The sequence below is a fragment of the Perca fluviatilis genome, chromosome 8, assembly GCF_010015445.1.
Source record: "Perca fluviatilis chromosome 8, GENO_Pfluv_1.0, whole genome shotgun sequence".
NCBI lineage: Eukaryota > Metazoa > Chordata > Actinopteri > Perciformes > Percidae > Perca > Perca fluviatilis.
In genome coordinates this window covers 38,582,724-38,606,971 of record NC_053119.1, presented here as the reverse complement: position 1 = coordinate 38,606,971, position 24,248 = coordinate 38,582,724, and the positions used below count along the sequence as shown (strand labels likewise).

At 42.7% G+C, this 24,248-nt stretch overlaps 1 protein-coding gene across 2 annotated transcripts; it reads right to left on the bottom strand.

The window, feature by feature from the left end:
• Positions 1-119: 119 nt before the first annotated feature.
• Positions 120-24,098, bottom strand: nup205 (nucleoporin 205). 2 transcript variants are annotated; one of them, XM_039807692.1, is made up of 42 exons: positions 23,972-24,098; positions 22,091-22,233; positions 21,660-21,831; positions 21,269-21,413; positions 20,961-21,120; positions 20,544-20,772; positions 19,539-19,703; positions 19,210-19,385; positions 18,915-19,031; positions 18,559-18,696; positions 18,189-18,339; positions 17,680-17,885; positions 17,293-17,475; positions 16,705-16,755; positions 15,934-16,143; positions 15,552-15,789; positions 14,166-14,355; positions 13,337-13,457; positions 12,886-12,967; positions 12,590-12,754; positions 12,320-12,444; positions 12,048-12,162; positions 11,577-11,726; positions 11,257-11,331; positions 10,385-10,542; positions 10,169-10,249; positions 9,805-9,996; positions 8,994-9,195; positions 8,794-8,892; positions 7,789-7,937; positions 7,358-7,549; positions 7,110-7,231; positions 5,758-5,890; positions 5,324-5,450; positions 5,118-5,191; positions 4,880-5,008; positions 4,443-4,569; positions 4,031-4,203; positions 3,724-3,853; positions 3,389-3,517; positions 778-854; positions 120-627 (listed from the first exon to the last, which is right to left on the bottom strand). In XM_039807692.1, exons 1-42 carry the CDS (start codon positions 23,997-23,999, stop codon positions 475-477), a joined length of 5,982 nt encoding a protein of 1,993 aa, XP_039663626.1. In that variant the 5' UTR covers positions 24,000-24,098; the 3' UTR covers positions 120-474. The 2 variants fall into 2 exon arrangements, with proteins under 2 accessions (XP_039663626.1, XP_039663627.1); XM_039807693.1 differs by having other exon boundaries at positions 7,789-7,934.
• Between the last annotated feature and the right edge of the window lie 150 nt (positions 24,099-24,248).

The following is a 24,248-nucleotide window of genomic DNA, read 5'->3' as shown; positions in this document are numbered from 1 at the left end:
ATTCACCTGAGTGCATGTCGGCAGATAATGACTCCAGTTTGCCATCGCCAACAAAATAAATTCCATCTCTGGTGAGGTTCGGGTGGGTTGTTGTCTAGTTCACACACATAAGACGAGTATTTAACAGATTTAGAAAACGTTTATTTTCATAAAGAAAAAAAGAGAAATCAGACCAAAGAATGAATATCAAATTCTCTTAACGAGTACAAATTTGTATTCTGCAAGTTACTTTTCCTCGCTTCTTTGAGAAACGCTCCTTGCACAGTGCTACTCAACATAATTAGTATGGGGTCACTCAGAATGCACCACCATGATGGTGTTAACGTCACACAATAGTCAAGAGAGGAGCTGCAACAGATCAGAAAGTTGAATTCTTGGTAGTTTTTCCACTGTCGCTTGGCAGGCGGTTTGAGTCAATATCAAACTTGAGATTTTGGGTCTTGGACAGTCTTTGTATTTGTGTGTGTGTGTGTCTCAGCTTTTGGGCTGTCGGAGCAGGCCACGGATCCTGCGAACCAGGGCCTGGATGAAGGTGTAGCGGGAGCGGACCTGGCTGTACAAACCCTCCACCTCCAGCAGCTTCCTCTGCAGGGCCTCTCCGAAACCTGCAGCCATGTCACTCTTCAGCTGCAGTCACACAAACAGAATCAGGACTAATGCAGGGATCAGGACTAATGCAGGCAGCGATGTAAACAGATGCACAATATTAAGGTTTGTCAGAGCAGCATTCAGAGCGTAACTGACACTACGCTCATGCCCACGTGTGCCATTTCTTACCAGGTCTAGGTCTTGCTGGCTGACTCGGGATAGACCGAGGCAACGCCCTCCACTTGCCTGCAACCCGCCAAACGAGTCTGAAGAACATGAATATTTAAATGAAACTAGAAAATGCATTTCCTGCAGAAAATGCGTGGGAATGCTGAACTGCTGAATTGCTAAAGCTAACTGGATGAATAGCTTAAATCTGTAAGAAGAAGTTGAAATAGTGAGAATAGTTGAAAAGTGGAAATCGTTAAAAAGTTCAAAGTTGACGCAAACTGAATTGTTGGCTATTAAAAGTTGAAAAATGACAAAATATGTAGAACATTGTGAGGTCTTTAGCTGAAGTTGAAGAATAGTTGAAAAAGTGGAAATCGTTTTAAGAAGTATGAATTTCATTAAACAGCTAAAAGTTGACGCTAAACTGAACTGTTTGCTTTAAAGGTTGAATAATGACAAAATATGTAGTACATTGTGGCGGTCTGAGTAGATTTTCTAACAGATAATGACTCACATATGCAGAAATATGAAACAAATTGTATGAAAAATCTTAAAGCTCAAATGCATTGCACTGCACTGCTGAAACATCTGGCAAATTTCAGAGTTGGAAGCTAAACTGCATTACCTACATAAGTGAAGAGCTTGTTAGAAAAGCTGGAAGAAATATTTTTATTATTATCAGATATAGAAACAGCATAAATCTAGCTGAGATGAGATGTGAAATATATTAGGTGAAAAGAATGGGGCTTAACAAGAAGAAAGAGAGGAAAGAGAGAAGGAGAGAGAGAGGAAAAAGAGGAGAGGAAAAAGAGAGGAAAGATAGAAACATTGAGGAAGAGAGCAACTTTGACTAAAATTGATTAAAAAGGCTGAAAGTTTAAAGACTTTGTATTATTATCAGCCATATCCATTGGGTAGAACAAACAAGCATGACCCTAAAGAGCTGAGAGGTGGATATATTGCCTGAAAAGAAACATATATAACATAATATACATGGATGAAATCACAAATCACAAATGACCCTGGAGGGAGAGACAGAAGGAGGAAGGGAGAGAGGGAGTGAGAGAGAGGAAGGGAGGCAGAGAGAGAGAGGAGTGATGGAAGGAGAGAGAGATTGAGAAGGATGGAGGGAGGGAGAGACAGAGGGAGGGAGAGAAGGAAGGGGGAAGACTGAAGGAAGGAAGGAGGGGAACAGAAGAGGGAGGAAGACAGAGAAAAGAGAAAGAAGGAGGGAGGGAGGCATAGAGAAAGAGAGTGAGACAGGAGGGAGTGAGAGAGAGGAAGGGAGGGAGAGAGAGAGACAGAGAAGGAGTGATGGAAGGAGAGAGAGATTGAGAAGGATGGAGGGAGGGAGAGACAGACAGATAAGGAGACAGACAGACAGACAAACAGACAGACAGAAGTGGAACGCAAATGATATAGCCTGATGATCATAGTTAGTCTAGTTAGTTGACTCCTACAGCAAGCCTGGAGTAATCAGTAGACTGTCTGTGAAAGGGTTGTCATGGTTACTAAGGGCCTGGGGGCCATGTTTATAAACATCTCTTTGATCTGTTCACAACCGCACCTGCTCTTAATGTCTCCTGTAGCCCACCGCAGCACTTCAGACACTGAGAGCAAGCTCTCAAACAAAGCCTCAGACTGCCCAAACTATTACTGCTATCGGTCAAATGACGTCATCCTGAGCACCACAAGGCCTTTGTGCACGTAATGGTATAAAATTTATATGGATAAACATAAAAATGTGGTCATATCAGCGATTTAAAAAAGTGGTTCGCTGTGCGTTTCGCTGGGAAATGCAAAGAAAGTTATACAGGAGAGTGAATGACGGGAGTTGTGTTACTCTTGTCGTTTGGAAGCTCAACCAGCCAAAAGTAAAAGGCGTATCACAACACTGAGCAGATTTTCTGAAACTAGACAAAAATACCTACGTTTTGATGTATGAATTGTGTATGACAAGTAGATATTGAGGGCGTGAGAGCAGTTTTTAGAGAAGGAACTAAGATAATTTTTTTGAAGCTTCACACTCTGGATGATGACATCATCACTCTAAGCAGCGCAATACACACTCTGTTTAATCGATAAAATTTCCTGAAATGATCACTAAACTTAAACACCTTTTTAACAAAACCTGTAAAAGGTATCAAACTGAAAAGATAAGTTTGGATAGCTGAATATCTTGTGAACATTTTAAAGTTTGTTTGGCGTCTGTAGGTGAAAGTATGAAGGAGCTGAAAATTTTGGGAGCGGAAGAAGATTTTAAGGAGTTGAAGGCTGCTCTCATTCACTTCAATGTTAAAAAAAAGTGTTAAAAAGCTTAAAATTTTAAAAAGTATAAATAGTAGAAAAAAAGTTGAAGAAGTCCCATCATTAGCTGAAATAGCTGAACATTTGAAAAGTTGAATGGTTTAAATAGGTGAAAGTATGCAGAAGTTACAGAGAGCCAAAAAACGTACGGAATAATAAAGCGAAGAATAATAAAGAACAGAATAACAATAGGTGGAATGCTGTTGAACAGCATTCCCACTAATTATTGCAATCAAGCTAAAACCTCTCAGTAGAGTTTTACTAACAACGATATGTATCTGCAAGTTATCAGTCAGGTCTGCTTTAAATGTAAATATCTCACCGTCTGTGAGGCGAGATCTATACAGACTGGCTCCAGGCATCAGGGAGTCCTTGGGGTCGGTGGGAGTACAATGCAACAGGTAGTACTCCAGGTGGCGCCACAACACAAACAAACATGTCTCGATAACGTCTGAGGAAGAGGCAGGTCAAGGCGTTTCACAGCAATTCATGATGTGGCATTTCTACGTGGTTTTACTCCAACTTACTGAAGAGAACTCCCAAAGACAAATGTACAATAATGGGCTAAATGCGAGTTAATTTTTATCGGAAAATGTCCGTTAGTCTAACGCTGTAGTCCTATCAATACACCTGTGCCTGTAAAGGACCAAAGGATACAGGAGCACAGGGCCAGCAGCTTGGCTCGGTTGTTGATAAGCTGTACCAGTCGTCTCTTGGCCAGCAAGCTCCTCTGGACTGATGAGATTTTCTCCACCCCTCCTGGGCCTGACACCAGGCCTTGGCACAACTACAGAGAAGATGTCTGTGGTTAGAACTGAAGACAATGCATGTTGAAGCCAAAAAGGTGCATCAATTAAAGAATTGTTACTTTTTAATCACACCTTTTTTTATTTTTTTTATTTTTTAAATACAGCAGTGTGGTGAGTGTGGGAAAGAGTGAATCTGTGTATTTGTCCATCATTACCTCCTTGAGCTCCTCAGGAGGCAGCTGATCCAGGCTCTGCAGCTTGCCCAAGCTTTGTCTGTGACTCTGGTGGAAGCGGAAGAAATCTGCAGCGCTGTTCTTCAGCAGGTACAGGACCAGACCCAGGCTGGGGGCCCGGGAGTAAGCCATTGATGGCAGAGTGGATGACAGATCTTAAAAAAAAATAAGAGCAGCGGTTCAGTCTCACACTTGTAGAAGTGGATAAGTGCTGCTGAAAGTAAAAAGCTAATTTGTGGCCTAAAAGGGCCTAGATTGATCTATCAGCTATTAGACACTGAAAAGGACATTTCAATGGGAAACAAAAAAATACAACAGTATGCCTTGTTCACAGTATACAGTGACATGACTCATCCCTTTTCCTCGTCTTAAGTATGGGCAGAATATCACTGACCTGAGCGTCCTCCGTCCCTGCCAGCTGGCTCGCTGCCTGACGGGCTGAAGAGGCAGATGCTGAACTGGGCCTGGGCTGAGCTCTGCAGCAGCAACGTTTGGCAGTACTCCATGATGTTAGCACGCACCTGGGTACAGAGGACAGCACCTCTCAGGTCACTGACAACCCAGGACACTGATGAATAATCATGACTCTGTGGAAACAAGACTCCAGTCGCATTGTTTCAGTGCCATTTTTCATTCCACTGTCAATTATACTGTTGGAATATGTAAACTGTAAACTGGGTAACGTCTAACTAGGAAGTCACTTCTGACATTTCAAGGAGACACGCTCATCACACTGCTGAAGAAATTGCAAAATTCCATGTAGTCACAGGCACCACCACCCTTCACCATGAATCTCTCACTACTTCGTTTATAGAATGCTTGTTGTCAGACCTGCTGCATAGACACCTCCATCTCCTCTCGTCTTTCTGCTGAGTCTCCAGGTGCAGCAACCTCAGCCTGCTTCAGCAACCTCTCCTGTTCGCTCCCTGCCAGACGGCCGAGCAAGGACAGACAGAGGCGCTAAAAAAGAAGAGATGTATTACTAACTGTACACATTGAAATGCATTGTCAGGGATACAGCAAAACGCATCTATACTATACCATATAAAAACAATGGCAGCTGTCTAACCTGGAATCTGTTGATGTGACCCTGGAACTCCATTATAGCCGCACTGTTGACCTCCCCACCCGTCTCAAGGGCCCCTGAGAGACCAAGCAGTACATGAACACCATTCATGCAGTCTGATGTGTGTATATAAGGTTTGCACAATGAAAACGGGAAAATATTTTAGAAAGCAAAGTGCATTAGAAGAGAAGAATGACTTATTAATGTACCTGGCAGAGCCGTCTTACTGATGATGCCAGTGAGCAAAGAGAGCTCCTGCAAGGCTCCCATACTGAGCTCCTGACAGCGCAACAGGGACTGAATGGTGTCGGCATGCACTATCAGCCACTGGAGAACCTACGCACGCATGCACACACACAGACAGACACACAGACAGACACAGAGAGAGAGAGAGTTAGGATGTAAGTGCAATGTTTATAAATCTTTGTATGGCCTCATACTGTACAAAAACAAAAAAGTTGTCAGAAACACACTCATTTTTAAATGAGCATTAATCCCATCTAGGTCTACAGAGTCAGTACAGACACAAGACAGCATTTAAGACCTTAAAGAATCTGACTTTTGGGGATTTTCAAGGTCAAATAAAAAAAATAAAAAAGGTTAAAAGTTGTCTTTGTGATCTCTATCTCAATTGTGTGCTTACCTGTGCCGCGCCCTGCTGGTGGTTCATGGTGGTAGAGGTCAGGATCACCTGAAAGAGCCTTAGGGTCGGTAAGAGAATCTGCCTGTAGCGGTCCATAGGGCTGGGGATGAAGCCGGATGGGTCCCGCATCACCCTGTAGACCACAAGGGAACAGACACAGACTTAGGTAATTTGGACGAGAGATAAAGAAACTAAAGTCGGTTAAATGCCCTGGAATAAAGGCAAGACGCTAAATTTAAAATTTAAACTACCGTACTTGCCTTTTTAACTTGCAAGCTTTTGATTGTTTTGCTTTAGTGAGGAATTACCATCCTAACATGTAGTTTTTAATTCTTTACACTAATTTGGTAAAATGAGTCAATTGCATACCTGCAAACTCAGAAGGGCTGAAAAGGGTGACACACCATCATCGGCGTCAATTTTTTTATCGCGAGTTTGTAGTTTCTTTCACATGCTGTTGCAACAACTAGTAACGTTAGAAAAACTACAACACCACACCGGATCTAGCTAGACCAGAAACTAAACAACAGGCACGCCGCACACACTTGTTTGGGCTCGCGAGCCGGCCAAAGAGTAGTAGGCTAACGTTATGTTTTGAGTGGATGGCGAGCGCGAGACGCCGAAATGGATGCCAATAAGATTCTGAATGGAAAGTTTACTTTTAAAAAGTTGTCTAGGGGGACAGTAGTTTCATGCATACACAGCCTGTACTCCATGGAGAAAGCAGCCACACTGGAAGTGCGCAAAGTGCAAATGCTGTCTCATTAACTGGATCACTGGACGTCAGTGAGTAATCAAAAGTATTTACATAGGAGTTAATGCACACTATATTGACTATGTATATCAGCATACGGTTTTAGGACTGTGTTGTTTGTATCGTTTTTTTGACTGTTTTTGTCATTTGGGACATTGTCCACCCCCTTTTCTGTCCAGGAGAATTGTTACATTCCTTATTAGAAAAACGTAAAGTTTACAAATGTCTTGCTGTGGCATCTGGTTTTGGACCATTTTGTTTGTACTGTATACGCAAAGTGTTAGTGTTACATCTCAGTTAGGTACTTGGAGGAATTGTGCAATAATGACAGATTCACACATTGTTCTTTTGTTTACAGTAAATAAATAATAAACAATTACAAATCTTAAAGTCTTAAAGTAACTTTCTTTGCATTCATTTGATTCACAATCAAGATACAATGGTAAAAATTGCTTTCCATTGTTAACATGTACTTAAAAACAGTTCTGAAATGCAAAATAATACAATTTTATTCATGTGATAAAACATTTGGCGATATATATATATATAAAAAACACACACTTGGAAGTTACCCAACCTCTTTTTTCCACATCCCTACCTGTGTGCATCGCTGTCAGGTACCATGTCAAACACCTGGCACTCTATCAGCTGTGCCACCAGCCCACAGCGCAGCAGCTCCACAGCTCCCTGACCCGTCTTAGCCACACGAGTCAGCAGGGCCTAAAAAAACACAGAGCAGAGTTTGTGCCTTCATAATCCTCTACGTATACAGGCTTCAGACGAAGGCTACAGGTCCAATTTACAATGCAAAAAATACTGTGTCTGTATAAGTGCACATCTCCTCACCATCTTGCTCTCATAGATGTAGAGTGGTTTGAGGAGGGGTGGCTGAGGTGTGAGCAGGCTCTGCAGGGCGGCATCATCCTGTCTCAGGCTCTCCACTAGCGACCGCAGGTAGCCACTGTTGCATAAGTAAACCAGCCACTGATTCTGACGGTCTATGGACAAGATCCGGTCCAGCACCGCCAGAGCCAACATCTGACAGACAGGAAGAGGAGACAAGGATGATAAAACAAGCACTGGTTAGTAGTCAACAAACAAAGAGGTATTTGTCTCAGCTATTTAAACTGAATTTCTCTCGACAGAGCTTTGCAATGCCATATGCATGGTTTACTTTCAATAACTTTATTTTACAATGTTTTTGAAATCTGGCGACATTATGAGGCTGAAAATGGCAGAGTCATATTGTTGTATGAACTGCATGGTTTGGCTCTTACCCTGCTGATTTCATGGCCATCACAGGCGTCCCGACACACCACCTCCATAAGAGCTCTGCCATAGCTCTCAATGATGGCGAGATTCTCTCTCTGCAGTTTGGAGAAACCATCTTCGGGGGCTGTGAGACGTTCCCACATTGCCTTCCCTGCTGGAGGGATGGAGAGGGAGATTTTCTCAGATGACCAGACAACATGGGTACATTGCCCCCTTGACATAATAATACTAGATTTCCATATCCCGCTTGAAATAAATACCGTATTTTCCGGACTATAAGTCACACTTTTATTCCTACTTTGGCTGGTCCTGCGACTTATAGTCAGGTGCGACATATATCAAAATATATATAATTTAACATGTTTTTACATGTTAATTCATACTGAAAACATTACCATCTACAGCCGCGAGAGGGCGCTCTAGGTGTGTGACAACTAGAATGCTACTCCTAAAGACAACTGAGAAAGAAAAGAGATAAACTGCAGGTAGTAAAATATGCAGCCGAAAACGGTAATTGAGCAGCAGAAACTTGTGAGGAACTGGCGAAAAGGTGACTCTTACTGCAATGAAGAAAACAAAGAAAGCTAATTGGCTAATCGCGGGCTGAAAGCAAGATGGTCAGAGCTGGAGGAACGAGTCGGGAGGGGCTTGTCAATGGTGCAGTTACGTCTCCACGCCTTTTAATACATCCATGCTCCACGCCCTGGTAGCTAGTTGTTCTGTGTGCTATTGTATAGTTCAATAACTGTTGATGTGTTACGTTAACATACCGGACACCTACCGTATTCAGCCTGTTGGTCTGTGTGCTATTGTGTAGTTGACAGATGAAAAAAAAAATTATTCTAAATAAATGCGACTTATAGTCCGGTGCGACTTATATATGTTTTTTTCCTCTTCATGACGCATTTTTTGACTGATGCAACTTATACTCCGGAGCGACTTATAGTCCGGAAAATACTCTTTGTTTGAATGTTTTCTAGAAAGTCTGTAGTGATGTTTCTGTGTTGTACCTGTCTGCAGAGTGTCTGGTTCTTCAGGTTTCTGGGCAATCTGAAGGTAGTACAGCAGGGAGCCATACAAGTGAGCACGCAGACGCTGGTATCCACCCCCTTAAAGTGCAAAAGACAACATTTTAAAAACGTAACCTGACTAAGGTTTATCCTAGCAACATGTCCCATGTAAGATACTGTAGGTTTATGTCATCACTTACCAGTGCAAAGGATGAAGTCCAGCAGCTTGCGGAGAATCAGGTGCAGGGCGGAGTTGGCAATGGAGGCAAAGCCAGAGGATGCTTCTAATCCCGCCCCCTGCTGCTGCTCAGACAGGACTGATTGGCTGAGGTGGGCTGTTAGAGTGAAGACTGCCCCAGCAACAATGGGCATCAGTTCTCCTGCTGCATCCTCAGATAACACCTAGGCAATGCACAGTGACATTTACAATTAGTTTTTAGAACAACCTGGAGATTTGAGGTAATCGTTTTGTCAGCTCTTACAGGAACTCATTAGCAATGTTTCAGGTTTTTCTCTACTTCGATTGATTCAATACACGTGTAAAGATGAGCAGCACTAAAACACATCAGCATTAAAATTGTACCAAACCTTTTCATAAATGACTGCACCCAAAATACAGCTATGCCCCTTCAATGCATTGATATCATTGCTACACTTATTTCACCTTCCATGTGACATTCATCTAGCCTGGGTAGCCCATTGAAACCCATTTCCAATGTCCCCAAATTCGAGGCACCAATCACAACCGCTGCGGCGGGCTTTACGCGACGACTATAGCGCAGCAACGGCGAGCAGCTTTTTGTTTACATTCAACATGACGGCTACCGAAGCGCAGCGTCACCCGGATCGTTGGTCTGATTGGTTGAAGGACTATCCAATGCGCCCAGAGGCATTTAACCGTTGGTGACGCCCCTTTGGAAATTAACTGTCAATTAACCTTTCCCAGACCCACTCTCAGTTACAAATGAGAAGGGTCTGGTGTCAACCAGGCTAACATTCATCCTCACTGACCTTATCGTGCAGGTCGAGCAGCAGGTCTCTGATGATGAGCTGCCTGTCATCAGCAGGTATGAGATCAGCAGGGCAGGTGGTCAGCAGCGTCTCGACCAGGCTCCTCCAGGACCGCAGCGCATGTCGCTTTGCACTCAAACTCCTACGGACGCGGTTGCGTTCCACCACCTGCTGCAGGATGGAGTTCACCTCCTTGAAGAACACACCCAGGGACAAAGATGAATGTAGACAAAGCATTTTTAGCTCCAGCTTTCATCTCTCAAAGATTCACAACAGAGTGTTTTTAATCACAGCTTTGGGAGTCATTTACAACAGGTTGGTAAATTACACAAACATTAAGTCCCATTAGTTTTAGTACACTCACCTCCATTAACAGGGGCCTCTGTCCAATGGCTGCCATTCCCTGCAGTGCATTCACCTCAGCGACAAGCACTCTATGCAACAACTGTAAAAAAAATAAAAAATAAATTAAATATTACACATCAGTGGAAGATCAAACATGTAAACACATAATGTAAACACAAACAAAAAGTTGAAACAACACAACAGAGCTGAGTAAGTGGTGATCCTGGAAACCCACCTTAACGTTGCACACAGTGTGTCCTTGCTCATTGACATGCTCACAGTTGGTGATCACCTGCTCTATCTGAGCACGCTCAAAGAAGTCCAGCTGCAGCAGCTCAGGCATATCCTGACTGAAATCGATGGCGTCCAGCACACTCAGCAACTTCCTGCGCACTGATTGCATCAAACAAGGACAAGACCAGATTAAAAGTCAGAAGCAATCTGGTATAATTTGAAAAGAACAAGAGCCTTAAATGACAGCTTGAATTGATTACTCAAAAACATTCAAGTGAGTGAAGAGTCATTAAACGTTGACTGTATTTAGCCATCGATATTTGATTTAAATGTGTATTCAGTAGGGATGCCATGGTGAGGAAGTCCCCCCCCCCCCCGGTTAATGAACTTATGACAACACCGGTGTTACTGAATACACCGGACAGTTTACAGTAAAAGATATTCATCGATGAAGCTCAATATCTGCAGAGCGCCTGCTTTGATCTCGGGCCTCTCTGGTCAATCATCTGCTGCGGCTGCACCGCGTTCTAGCTGCAAGGCGGCTGCCGGAGTTTACAGTTTACAGATTACATCATTAACATTATCAGATTCCCGTTTGGCATTGGGTTTTCCAAAATATTGCTACTCTGTGCTGCGACTCTTCTGCTGCTGCTGTCCAGAGCAGACACTGTCAGCCGAGTATTGATAACACATGTGGTATTTTACAAATACACAGGTTTTTTTTATTTGATGAACGTGAGAGAAAATGAACTACATGGGTTTCATTTCTATAAATAAACAGCAGTGGGGGCAGTGGGAAATAAATGTAATCGGTGTGTAACTGACCGGAAACACTGACTACCGTGGTAAGCCTTGTACTCCGGTGGTACAAACCTTTAGAAACGGTGTCAAAATGCAGGAACCCGCTGACCGATCTGGTTTCTTCCTCCATTCCCGATTCCCCGTCAGCTAAAAAGGAAAAGTTATGAGGTTCTTAGGTTCATTAATGAACTTTGTCGAGTGATCATGGTGATTGGGAGTTTGAATGTGCATGTGTGTGATCATTACTTTATTATTTATTGTACATTTATCATAGTATCGCCAGACTCTGGCCAATTGAAATTATCTTTTAAACCAATAAATAAAAAAAACAAGGCCAAAAAGTGTGTATAAATTGAAATGTGTCCTGTGAAAACACTTGACAACAGATATACCTGTATGTTGAGTGTGTGGCTGGTCATCCAACAGGAGGCTGACAAGGCGTTGTGTATGTGAACGCTGGCGGTTCAGTGAGGTCACCCTCAGCTCAATGGCAGCTGTTTTCATGAGCCAAGACATCTGGGAGAGGGCAGCTATCTGGTTACCTGAAGACAGCACAAAGTAGAATCGAAGCAATGAAAAGAAAAGACTTGTACTGTATTCTCTTTAACACACCCACATTCATATTGTATCATTGCTTCCATTTCCTGGCTTTGTTTTTTTACAAGTATATCTCTGCGACACAATTTTTCCATCCATTATTTTCTTCCAGAAGGAATACAAACAACCACTAATTTCTATTAAAGGTTATGAATTTCCTGCTTCCCAGTTCCTGCCTCTTTGCTTCATGTTTTTCCATTCATTAAGTCCCTATTGCCAAATATATATTTTAGGACCAAGGAGATCGGCCGGGATCCTGAACTCACTAGGCAGGATGAAGGGTAGGTGCTGCAGGTGAGAGAACAGGAAGTCCTGGCTGGTCCTCAAATAGCGCATGGTGGGTCCTGATGTATCTGGGCAGGCACACAGCTGGTAGATCACCTGAGAGAGGGAGCCCATGACAGAGACACGCAAACACGAAAAGTTAAAAATGGATTAATCAAACAATCAGCTCACACACAAACTCCATATATACATTCAACCTGCTTGGCATAAAAGGAAAAATGAAGGTGCAGTTGGAGTAGAGGATGAAGAGTACCTGGTAGCAGAGCTCAGCCAGGTGTGGGGCCTGCTGTGTGAGTACCGGTCCTGATCTCTTCTCGGTGCCTCTCTGCAGCAGACTCAGTATGGCGTGCAGGCAGCTCCGTGGACATCCCAACACACCTGTAGCGCATAAATGCACCGTCAACTGAAAGATAACACTCAGGTCATCTGATCCCTTTCCATCCAAACCAGAAGCCCACAAACATTGCTAAAATCCCAACAGCCACCAAAATGAACATGCCAACAGCTAAAGGTCTGGTCTGACCTGGGTCCTGGAGGTTGGTGGAGGACACAGGCTTCTTTACTTCATAGCCCAAAAGGTACAGGGCTAGATTTGGCGTCTTCAGCTCCAAGGAGGTGATGAGCAGGTTCAGCATATGGATCTGGGTTTCATGCCGGATTCTTGCAACATTCTTTTGTGGGTGAGAGTCTGGAAGTTGGGGGGTTATGCAGTAGGTAGATTTCACAATACGAAAACAGCAGGATTTAAACCAAATGCAGAAGATGGTACAGTTTTTGGACTGATGAAAAATGTCACAGACAACACAACGTCTCTCTCACCATCTCCATTTTCTGTTCCCTCCTCAGCCTCTTCACTGTCCAGACACTCCACAAAGCCTGCCATAAGCTTGTCACTCACAGACTGAGGGACAGAGACAAAAATAATTCTCAATTTCAAACACAACAAAAGATTCCCACATGACCGCAGGGAAGATCACTGACACAGTACCAATACATATTATAGAAACAAAAACTAATTGCATTGTTTGACTTAATACATTTTGGGATCATGTAATCCACATCGAAGGGTCTATATAAAAGTAGAATGGCATCCAGGATTTATTCTTTCTAATTGAAATATGTAAATGAGAATATATTAGACTACTGTACAATATTTTGGTTTTCTTGTAACCATTTTCTTTTGCTTACCATTTAACCTTTTGTGAAATATCCTGAAGATTTGGAGGAAAAGTATTTTTTATTTGTTAAGAGTTGAGACTTTGACAAATACCTGGTCGTGTGTAAAATCTCCCACCAGCCTAGTCTGAATGTTGGGGTAGTTGGCGATACGACGCAGGATCTTGGCACTCTGGAAGGCAGCCTCTGGGTTAGAGCTGCTGTGGTACAGATACCTGCAAGGGACCAACATAGGTCACCATAAAGTTCTACTCATTCTGAACAAATTAGCCTTTTAAAGAGTACTTTTTTTTCCTTAAATATAACCTACTATGACTTCTGAAGAGGTTTAATAACATTTCAACTCTACTAAATAGTAGAGCATGAAGAGATACACAAACATTTTATTCGAGAACAGACTCAACAAAAAACATAACCATGGGGTCAATACCACAGTTTGGGTATTATTGTATATTGTATTATATTATTTTGCGTTTTGGGGGTTTTCTCGTCTTTTAGTGTGTTATATAGTTTTTGTGTATGCAATAGATATATAAAGTACAAAAAAAATAAATAAATAAAAACACATTTCATTCCAAATTAAGCTTTCACTCCCACAGACAGCACTTTTTTCTCAACTGAAATTTCTCAATTAATAATGTCATTGATTGAGAAAGCCAGCCCAGTTTTTCAAATGTGCTGCCCATTGCCTTTTGAGCAAGCACAGCCCACCCAGCTGACCAATCAGAGCAGACTGGGCTTTTCAGGGAGGCGGGCGAAGAGCTCAAACTGAGCGCTTCAGGTGGAGGCAGTGTAGCAATGGGCAGTATGAGAATATAGTATGTTTTTTAAAAGCATGTAAAACGATTCTAGGAGACCCCAAGAGGTCAAATATGATGCTGAAAAGGAGCATAATAGGGGCTTTAAAACCTAGATGCCCTTACCTGGCAATATTGACAATGTGATCTGCCCTTCGAGTTTGAGGACTGACCCCCTGCAGGAGCTGCTCCAAGGGGGAAACCAGCATGGAGGCCTGGCTCTCCCTGAGGAGGTCCATGAACACCACCTCCTTCTGCAGAGCCAAGTCCAGCAGGCACAGGCAGTGCAGCACCGCCGACTCCAAGAGCTTCTTACCTGCAGGGGAAAAGTAACAGAGCATGTCGTCAGAACAAACATACTAGGGCTGTCCCAAACGATTATTTTTTTTACTTTTCGATTAGTCGACTAATCTAACGATTCATTTTTCGATTAATCGAACGATTAATTTTTCGATTAATCTAACGATTCATTTTTCGATTAATCGAACGATTAATTTTTCGATTAATCTAACGATAAATTTTTCGATTAATCTAACGATAAAATTTTCAATTACCAATTATTTTCCCATTGCTCAATTATTAACAATTTACACAAAACAAATTTCAATAAGGTTTAAATCTCTTTATTAAAATTGTTTAACACCGCACTGTTCAAGTAAAATTAATTTGTAGTGCAACCTGAAGCCAGATGTAGGCTATCAATCCAACCACAAAATAAAGTCACTTTCAGGAGGAATACAAAAATAAAAACTTAAAGTAAACAGAGCAAGTGCAAAAAGAGTAGCCTGTATTTGCTTTTTTTAACAGTAGGTAAAATAATCAATAAGCTCTTGTTTAACATCCAAGCTCTTCTCCCTTTAATTTAACTTTAATTATTTGTATTTAAGGGCTGGTTAAGCACTGTAGGGAGGAGAAGTTGGACAGTTTTTTTTTGTCTCGTTCCAGCGATTATGGCGTCGGATATGCGTTGGTTGTTAGATGTATTTCCACTCACATACCCGACGCCGACACACAGTCCTCGTCTTATCCCCCACTCTCTCGCCTTTAGCCTACTACTGGAACTGACCCAAAGACCGAAGTTTTCGAGGCGGGGTCAGCACCAGGCTGCAGCCATACAGTCTCGAAGTTTTGCCAAACTTGCGATCTTAAAGAGGCCGGCGGGGAACTCTTGTGGGTCGCAACCACTCGCCATGCTCGTCCTTTCATGCTGCTATTTTGGACTCACTCACTGGTCCGTCGACCTGACAAAAAACTGCATGTAGGCGGAGGAGCTCGGCTAGCTTCAGAGCTAAGGCAGGGCTACAGTTTAGGTGCCCCTAGAACCCGCGTATCCAACAGTAGTTCCGCATTACGTTAGTTCCACATTACATTAATTTTTATTTTATTCATTTATTTTATTTAGTGACACGTAGACGCAAATTATTTGTGCCGACGCAATCGTCCCAGCCCTAAAACATACACACACACGAGCAATCTCTCTTTCTCAGACAGCAGCTGCATATGTTCTCTCACCAGGGAAGAGTGCATAGGTGTCCAGCTGGCGTACACCCTCCTCCAGCAGGCTGAGGCAGAGCGCCAGCATTGGCGAGTCGTTGAGCAGGTGGAACATGATGCTGTGGCCTGGGGGCTTGTGGGCGGTGACCTGCTCCCCCTGCAGCTCCACCATCTCCTGGACAAAGTCGGACGGCTGGGGCTCGTAGTCCCGCAGCAGCTTGTGGAACACCTCCAGGACAGCATCAGCAACCTCCCACTGAGAGATGGCAAAAATGAAAAAAAAAAGGAAAGCAAATGAACAGATGTACTGTTATGTGTAGTTCAAAAGAGCATACATGCATGCCACAGCTACATGTCTTCACCTAATAGGACACCAGGAGAGCACTACACAGCATTTTACCTTCTCAGCTGGACGGCGATATGCTCTGGTGGGAAAGGGGAGGAACACCGAGTCACGCAAGAAGTTCAGGTAAGGCTGAAAGCCTGGTACGCGTAGCCCCGCCCCTAAATTAATGGGCAGGCTGCTCTCGACCAGTGTGCTGATCAGATGACAGAAGCCTCGCGTCAGGGGATACTCCTCGCAGCTTGACTCGATCTCACTCAGCTCCACCTGAGAGCCAGAAAAAAAATATATCGACAAAGTTTGCCACCTAAATGTCCAAACAAGATAAGACAGGAACTTGATTAATCCTGATAAATAAAGACAGAATAAAGATATAATTGTATTTATGCCGAGGAAAATTCTTATACAACTTCTCACAGGTTGCATAACTTTTGAACAGGAAGGTTTTCAAACTGATGAGAGATTAAAGTCAATTTTTTTGTCTTTAGCTTTATGCTGAATAGCAATTTAATCTCAAGTGCTACTTTAATAACAACAACAGCATTTAAATATGAGAACTCTCTCACTTTTTGTCTGCTTTATTATGCATCACAACACGTTTGGGTCTTAAAACATATTTCCTTTGGGCATCAACAAAAGCTACCTTGATGCAAATTAAAAATTATCCTGGCAGCCCTCAGTGGTCTAATTGCCATCTGTACCAACTAATGAACCATATTAATTACCTATTCTTGAAGTTGAGAGAGACAGAATCATTCTAAACGCTCCCTCAAATTGGGTTGGGTAGTGAGCATCCAGCATCACACTCAGGAACCACAAAAGACTCACCTCAATCCCAGCTGCCTGCCTCTGTCCCGGGGCTCGCACTGTCTGAAGGATCTGAGGTAAAAGAACATGAAGTTAGAAAACTTAAAAACGGATACAAAAATATCTGACAACACAGCAAACTGCAAAACAATTTCATAACACTTCAAAAATAAAGTCTTTTAGAGAAAGATAAGAGAATACACCTACAGTTTGAAAAAAGAAATTCTGACAGCCACTCAGATAATGGGACTGACCCTAAATTTAAAGTTTGTTGTTAGTCTGGTGTTATTGGCAAAATAAGAACACTTCACAGACTCGATCCTGAACATTATATAGATATCAAATGACATTTTTTGGTTTATGTTAATACTTTATATGACAAATGGCACTCTCCATCCATCCATCTTCGTCCGCTTATCCAGTGCTCGCGGGGGGAGCAGCTCCAGCAGGGGACCCCAAACTTCCCTTTCCCGAGCCACATTAACCAGCTCCGACTGGGGGATCCCGAGGCGTTCCCAGGCCAGGTTGGAGATATAATCCCTCCACCTAGTCCTAGCCCTCTTCTTATAAAATCAACTAAAATTGTTCTACTAATTTATAAAGGCCAACCTGTGTATATTCCAGTGACTGCCAGAGTGAAGCAGCGATCTCTGGTGACTTCCCAAAGGCTGCCAGGCAGTGCAGGAGCTCAGCCTTTAGGATGGGAGGAATGCTGCACTGTAGCAACCCTAACATCACTACAACTGGGGTCCACTGGGGATGCTCACACAACGCCAGTCGAGCATTTTCACTCTAGGGAGAAAAAAAAAAACATCACACACACAACACACCTCAATACAGTTAGATAGGAACTATCTCAGCAACCTGAATGTTAAGAGTTTTCAAAGACACAAGGAGAGTATATAAGGAATTCAAAATAACACAATCACACATTAATCCAGGCCTTAATGTTGTTTTATACTCCACGTAATATGAGCAGTGAATGTTGTTCCATACCCATGTAATGATGGTTGTGAGCAGCTGCAAAAATGAGGTGAGTCCGTCCAGCTCTCTTTGGGTGATGCCCCTTAGTGGCGGGTGGCGGTAGTGTGCTGCATCTGGATTTGGAAAGTCTCGTCGCAGGTTCTCGTGGTAGAGCATAAGGGAGTGAAAAAAATGTTCCCAAGACACCGGGCTGCCTGAAACTCCCTGAATGTTGTCACCTGCAAACATGAAATGAATTGGTATTCATTTGGATATGTATTAAACTAAAGCAATAGGCTTTTAGAGTCTGATGTTCATATCAACTACATTTGAAGCTAAATTAATTAGGATTCGAAAGTCTTTATATATTTTTTTTCATATTTACTACTGGACAGCCACATAATACAAAAATAGTCATGGCAGAAATTCCCACTCCAGATTACCACAAAATCCAATTAATTTCTCCATGCCAAGAGGCCAAATTTATTCTTAATCCCAGACAATTATTTGTCTTTGACGTTATACCAACAATCTGCTCTTACTGTGTGTAGCTCCGTTGGTTTTAAGCAGGCTGAAGGAGTAGTGGGCACACTGAGGACCATTGGCAAGCCCTTTCAGCATTCGGAGATAGGGGATATAGAGGGTGGCGGGCAGGAGGTCTCCCATCTGGCGCACAAACTTGGACAAAACCACCTGCAACAAGCACACGAAAAGATAAATAAAAAATAAAAAAACTTTCAACAGAAAGAAATACATGGTTTCCAAAAACAGCATCTCTCATGACAGCCAAAACCCAAGTGATCCAAATTCAAGATATTTTATTACCAAACTACTCTCTCACCTACTACAATTCTTGGTGTGAGGAGAAACTGAATTTTTGTGCAACCAGGTTCCACAAAATGCAGCTCTTACCTGTTTATGTGGAGGCCTTTGAAGTGCCATTCCCAGGTAGGATCCCTGCAGGGAGGTGTGTTGGAGAGACTCTGTGGGACACCAGAACTCCAGACCCAACTCCAGCCCAAATGAGTCTTTACTGTAAAACTCCCCGATCTGGAAAGACAAAGCAGTAACCAACACTATTAAACTGTCAGGCCACTGCAGCATTTTCCCCGACACAATTTTGCTTTTAAAAGGTTGCTCATCTAGAAATTCAAGCTTATTTTACTACTGCAATCAGTATAATTTTGGATAACATTATCAGTTAGAACATTTGAAATATAAAAGGTGATGTTAGCTGATGTGTGTATGTGTTTGTAAAAAACACTGACGAGGATCATGAGGTGGTCTAAGTCCTTGCGTAACGATGATGGAAGCTCGCTGTCCATCTGTAGGGACATGTGCACCAGACGGGCATCCTCATCAGCGCGGTTACGAAGCTGTTTCACCTACAGTAAAACAAACGCAGAAAGATGTTAATTACATAATTAACCAGTATGCAAAATAACAAAACTACAACCTGATAACTAATCAGAGACGAGCTGACACATACAACATGACATCCAAACAAGTCAACCTCTTACTTAAGTATAAACAATGGTGGTGGACACCTGTGGCATCTCTCACCTTCATTGGCATGAGGGCCAGGAAGTCTGTGATGAGTGAATGGAGGCGGCGGATGTAAAACTCTTCCTGGGCAAAACTCTCACATCCCAGGATGCCCTCCTTCATAAACAGGAAGACATCTCCCAGTAGAGCCTGGTCAGCCAGAGCCTCGTCTGCCTCAGTGAATTCAACAAGGGCTGCACAGCGCACACACACACACACAAACATATATATATATAATACACTACATTTAAATGACTACTATCTTTGAGACCTCATATTCCATCAAAAGGATTTCTTCAAACAGCTATGAGGCATATTTGATGCATGTTCAAGAAAAAGGGCCTTACCACATCCCTGTGGTAGCTGAGAAAGGACCCTCAGAGACAGAGCCCAGGCCAGTCGACACACAGCCTGCAGACCTGGAAGCTTCCACGGCTGGCCGTCCATCAGACGGCTGTGCACTGCAGACACATACTGCCTCTCAGTCAGCATTGGCAGTGCCTGGATCAGATCTAGAGGAACAAAGACAATCCGTCACTAGCTGTAGAAGAAAAACACTGAAACTAACAGCAATTTCTGTTGACATAGCGCATAGAGTGCGGATCGGGGCGCATTTTTCTGTCTGAGCCCGGCCCGCGTCCGACAGAGCAGTAACCGAACCCGACAGGCATTAAGAGATTTATGTCCAAGCCCGACACAGTTAAAATCTAATTTTTTCCTCATACTAATGACAAATGTACGTTTGTTTGTGTGGAAAGCCCGCTTTTATTAAGCAACTGTAGGAAGGCATTCAAAAATGTCAACAGAAGAGCGCATCAGCACACACGGGGCAACAAGCGCACGTTAATCTCCTGAGGCCAACTTCTTTTTAACGTCTTCCATCGTTGCGCTGCCACATGTAGCCTAACATGCACGTGTTTCGTTGTCACAGCTACATAAACAAATTTCCGCACACAGGAAGACGATCACAATCACAAAAACAAATCTTTGCACCAAGTGAAAAAGGCCCATTGGCTACCTACATAATAGCTGTTTTAAATTTAAAATGTTGAATGCCTTATCGCACTGATGTGACCGGGCCCGACCCGAACCTCATTTCTAAATATCTGTCCAAACCATCGGGGTCGGGTACCCATCCTCTAATAGCGCCAAAACGGAGAGAGCTGGCCAGCTGACGGAGCGAAGAAACGTTGAGGCAAGGGCAACGTGTAAGGCCACTCACCTCAGCCTGGCGACTAATATGAAAACGATTGTGCCGTGACAACAGCTACAAGTAGTACGTTTTAGTGGATTTAAAACAACAACTTCAGAGTTCAAATGATTCACATTGTATGCATTTAACATGTTCTCACCTTCTCTATCTTCTGTCCCCTGTTCTACAAAGCTGACATCCAAGCAGTAGAGAAGTGCCATGACAAGAGCCAGGTTCACACTGTCCAATGAGCCATCAGCTTGAGCGGTCACTGTCTCCAGGTGGCCAATAAGAGCCAGGGTGTCATCTTTAGACAAAGGTGATTGGCAGGTCCATGAAAACAGGCTGTCTGCCAGGGCCTGTCGGCTTTCTTTAATGAGGTCAGAGACCTGGGGACAAGAGAGGAAGTTAAACGTGGTCCGTATTCCGCGCCTTATATTTTTCCACTCTATGTTTCTTTGTAAGTTACAATAGAAAGCTACTGACAGGCTTTGCACTAGTCAAGTATGATTGATAATGAATATATTGCAAAGATGACCATCTCTGTTTCAAATTAACACAAAAGATTAGCTCTCACCTCTTTCCTGTGCTTCTCGTTGCCCAGGCCGCGCTCCTTCTGCAGTCGTTCAAACTCACGTGTCACATTTATCTCTGACACCAAGGTTAGGAGGCGTTTGGTCAGACCCTGGTTCATAAGTTCATCTGTAAAACGAGTTGTCAAAGCCACCAGCTCTCCACTAAATGAGACAACAAACAACAGTACAGGTTAATAAAAAGAAAATAGGGTATTAAAAAACAACAACAGGACAATCACAAGCTCATCATGTGGGCTGTTAACAGCACCTGTCATTGCTTGAATGTACTACTTGTATATGGCATTATCACCTCAGGTCCAGGGTGAAGGTCTTGCCATGGCGTGACTGGATGAGTGTGCGCAGGGAGTTCGCCAAACAAAGCTTTCCATCCCAGTAGAGCAGCACAGCTACTAGACCTCGTGTCAGACCTGGAAAATGGGGCTGCTGTTGCTCACCTAGAGACAGATAAACATATCCAGAGAATCCATTGTGTGAAACATCAATGTCTTTACTACTGAAAGTCATGCAAGGCTTTGTCTCCAAATCATGGATTTGATCAGGACAAACCTAAAACAAAATTAGCCATTGTAAACTTTTGTGAGTGCTGTATCTACAATACAAAATACCACATGCTCAACAAATTTACTACATAACTTCTTTCATAAACTTACAAGTCACGTAATTTTTTATGTCCACTTTACCTGCTAACAGGAGCTCCAACGCTGCTAACTCCCCAATATCAAACAAATCGCTGAGGATGAAGGCCTCTGAGAGAAGCTGCTCCGGAAGGAGGCGGGACCCCTGCTGACCTTGGATGGCGATGCCTTCTGTGCTGGCTTTTCGCACCTTCTCTCTCTGCTCTGCACTCTTTGGCTGCAAATGAAGAGAAGACCAGATGTTATTAACATGAGAGTCTCAAGACACACTGTATATCAAAATGAGTCTGTCTGCACCAAGGAAGTGGCAGGATACACGGGAAGAATACTATTGTAACATTCACATATGAAATGACATGTCATTACAAATTCGGACCCCAGGAGAAATAGCTGCAGCCCTGTTGTAGCTAATGGGGATCTTAATAAACTAAATTAAACTAAACAAAGGATGTGTTTGTGTTTGCACAGCATCTCACCGGGTTCTTATAGAGTGAGAGAAAGTGTGGTTTGTGTTTCTTCAGCTGCAGGTCCAGCAGGTGGACACTCTCTGGCTGTCTCCTCAACACGGCCCCGTCCACTGTCTCCCACAACTCCTTCAGCGGCCCCCACAGACTGGCTCCTGGGTAGGTAAATGGGTTTTCACACATGCACAGAACAGTTTTTTTTCCCCACTCCTATTGTGCTAGTTTCCTATAACCATACTAGTCATTGGTTCCTCGCCCTTTCCGTTTACATGTCATGACTGCTGAATCCTGCACTCATACTTGGGGTCAAATTCTATTATGGCAATAAAACAATTTAAGTTTTGAATGTTGAATGTTGTGAATAATTGTTTATGCAACAAATAGTGTATTTAATATCTGATGACTGACAGGACAGGATGTTGGGCAGTCACAGTTTCATTATGTTGTTGACATTGTAAACCTCTTCCAGAGTGCAACAATAAGAAATATCTTCTTCTTCTTCTTTGGGATTTTACAGCCGGCATCCAATAAGTTGCATTGCTGCCATCTACGTAACTAGCACCTTAGTGCACTATATCGGGTTATATAGCCCAGTGTCTATTAAAAATTTGAAAAAACGTTTTCCCCTCCCGCTTGATCCTACTTCTAAAATACTTTTCAGAGACACTTCTTCCAAGCCAATTTCTTGCAATTCTCTGAGTAGATCTTGTCTTTGGCAGTCATAATTTCTACAAGAAATCAAAACATGTTGCACTGTCTCCGGCTTCAGACATGAACACAAACCACTCTAGTGCTTTCCTAAAATAAATAAAGTGCTGTTCAGAAACGTGTGACCAATCCTCATTTTAGAAATAATAACCTCTTCCCTACGTCTACCCTCCCTTCTTTATTAACTGAGTCAGTGACCTTACTAGAGATTGAGAATAAGTGCCTCCCTTTGTGTTCTTGCTCCCAGAGCTGTTGCCATTTTAAAATTGTTCCCTGCCACACAATACTTTTACCCTCCGCCTTGGATAGATATAAGTAATAACTAGTACAGATAGGATGCTTATGTATAAACACCATACACTGTTGAAAGATGAACATGTGAATGACAGTAAATAGTACCACTGAAAATCCCTTAATATTACATTACTTATATTAGTTTTTAATATAGCCTAAATGTTTTACCTTTCACGTTTGTTATTGTAGATTAAGCCCAATTATTCAATTATACTGGGTATTTATTTATTACTGCATCAAACCCCTAGGTTGCCTAGCTGTCACTAAGGAACATCAACCAGGTCACCAGTAAACGACTCACTTATTTCACACTGACAGGAGTAACGTTACTGTTAACCAGAGGCCAGTTTAAGTCTGGACATAACCTAGCTAACTGTTGGACGAGACGTCTTGTCTTATTTACTGTTTTTGCGTGGCGCAATAGCAGAAACCCAGTAGTAACGTTACGAATGCCAGGCAGTGATGGCAAATATGTCTTTGCTTGTTCCAAGTCACTTTAGTTTAAGTTTTGTTTCCGGATAAGTAAACTCGCCTGCTGACCCATTTGACAGGAGTTGCGTCAGAGAAGTCACATAGCACGTACGGCATTAATTCTAACGTAAACATTTGATAAAGTTAGGTGTAAACGTGTTTGCCCACCGCACCGAATAATTGTTTAACCAACATTAGCTAGCTAACCTAACGTTTACTTGCATGCTAGGCTAGCTAAGTTAGCCTAGCAGCCCGAGTCTGAATTTGAGTGATCTATCACCATGTGCTCAAAACATGACATGCGACAAGAATAGCGCTAAAAAGCAAATATGTGTTTGCTTATCTTTGAAATACCAATGATTGTTAACTGCTCGGAATTAACACAATTAAGCTACTTAATGAAATAGATATAGTTCATACCCGAATTTACCGCCATCTGCGCCGCCATGATACACTCGTCTGAAAATTAGATAGGAGGTTTTGGGCTGGTGCCGATTTGAAATTTAAAAAGTATAAATTCTATAAACACGCTTTGATAACATTTGCTCAAATAAAATCCACCAGTTCTATTTAAATGCGAGTACTGGGTAATTACGTCGGTAAAATATTTTAAACATTTCCGTAATTCTGTAAAATCCTTCAGGCGAGGTCCTCGCATGAGGTGCCTTCTAGCTGGATGGGAATTGTAGTTTAGTAA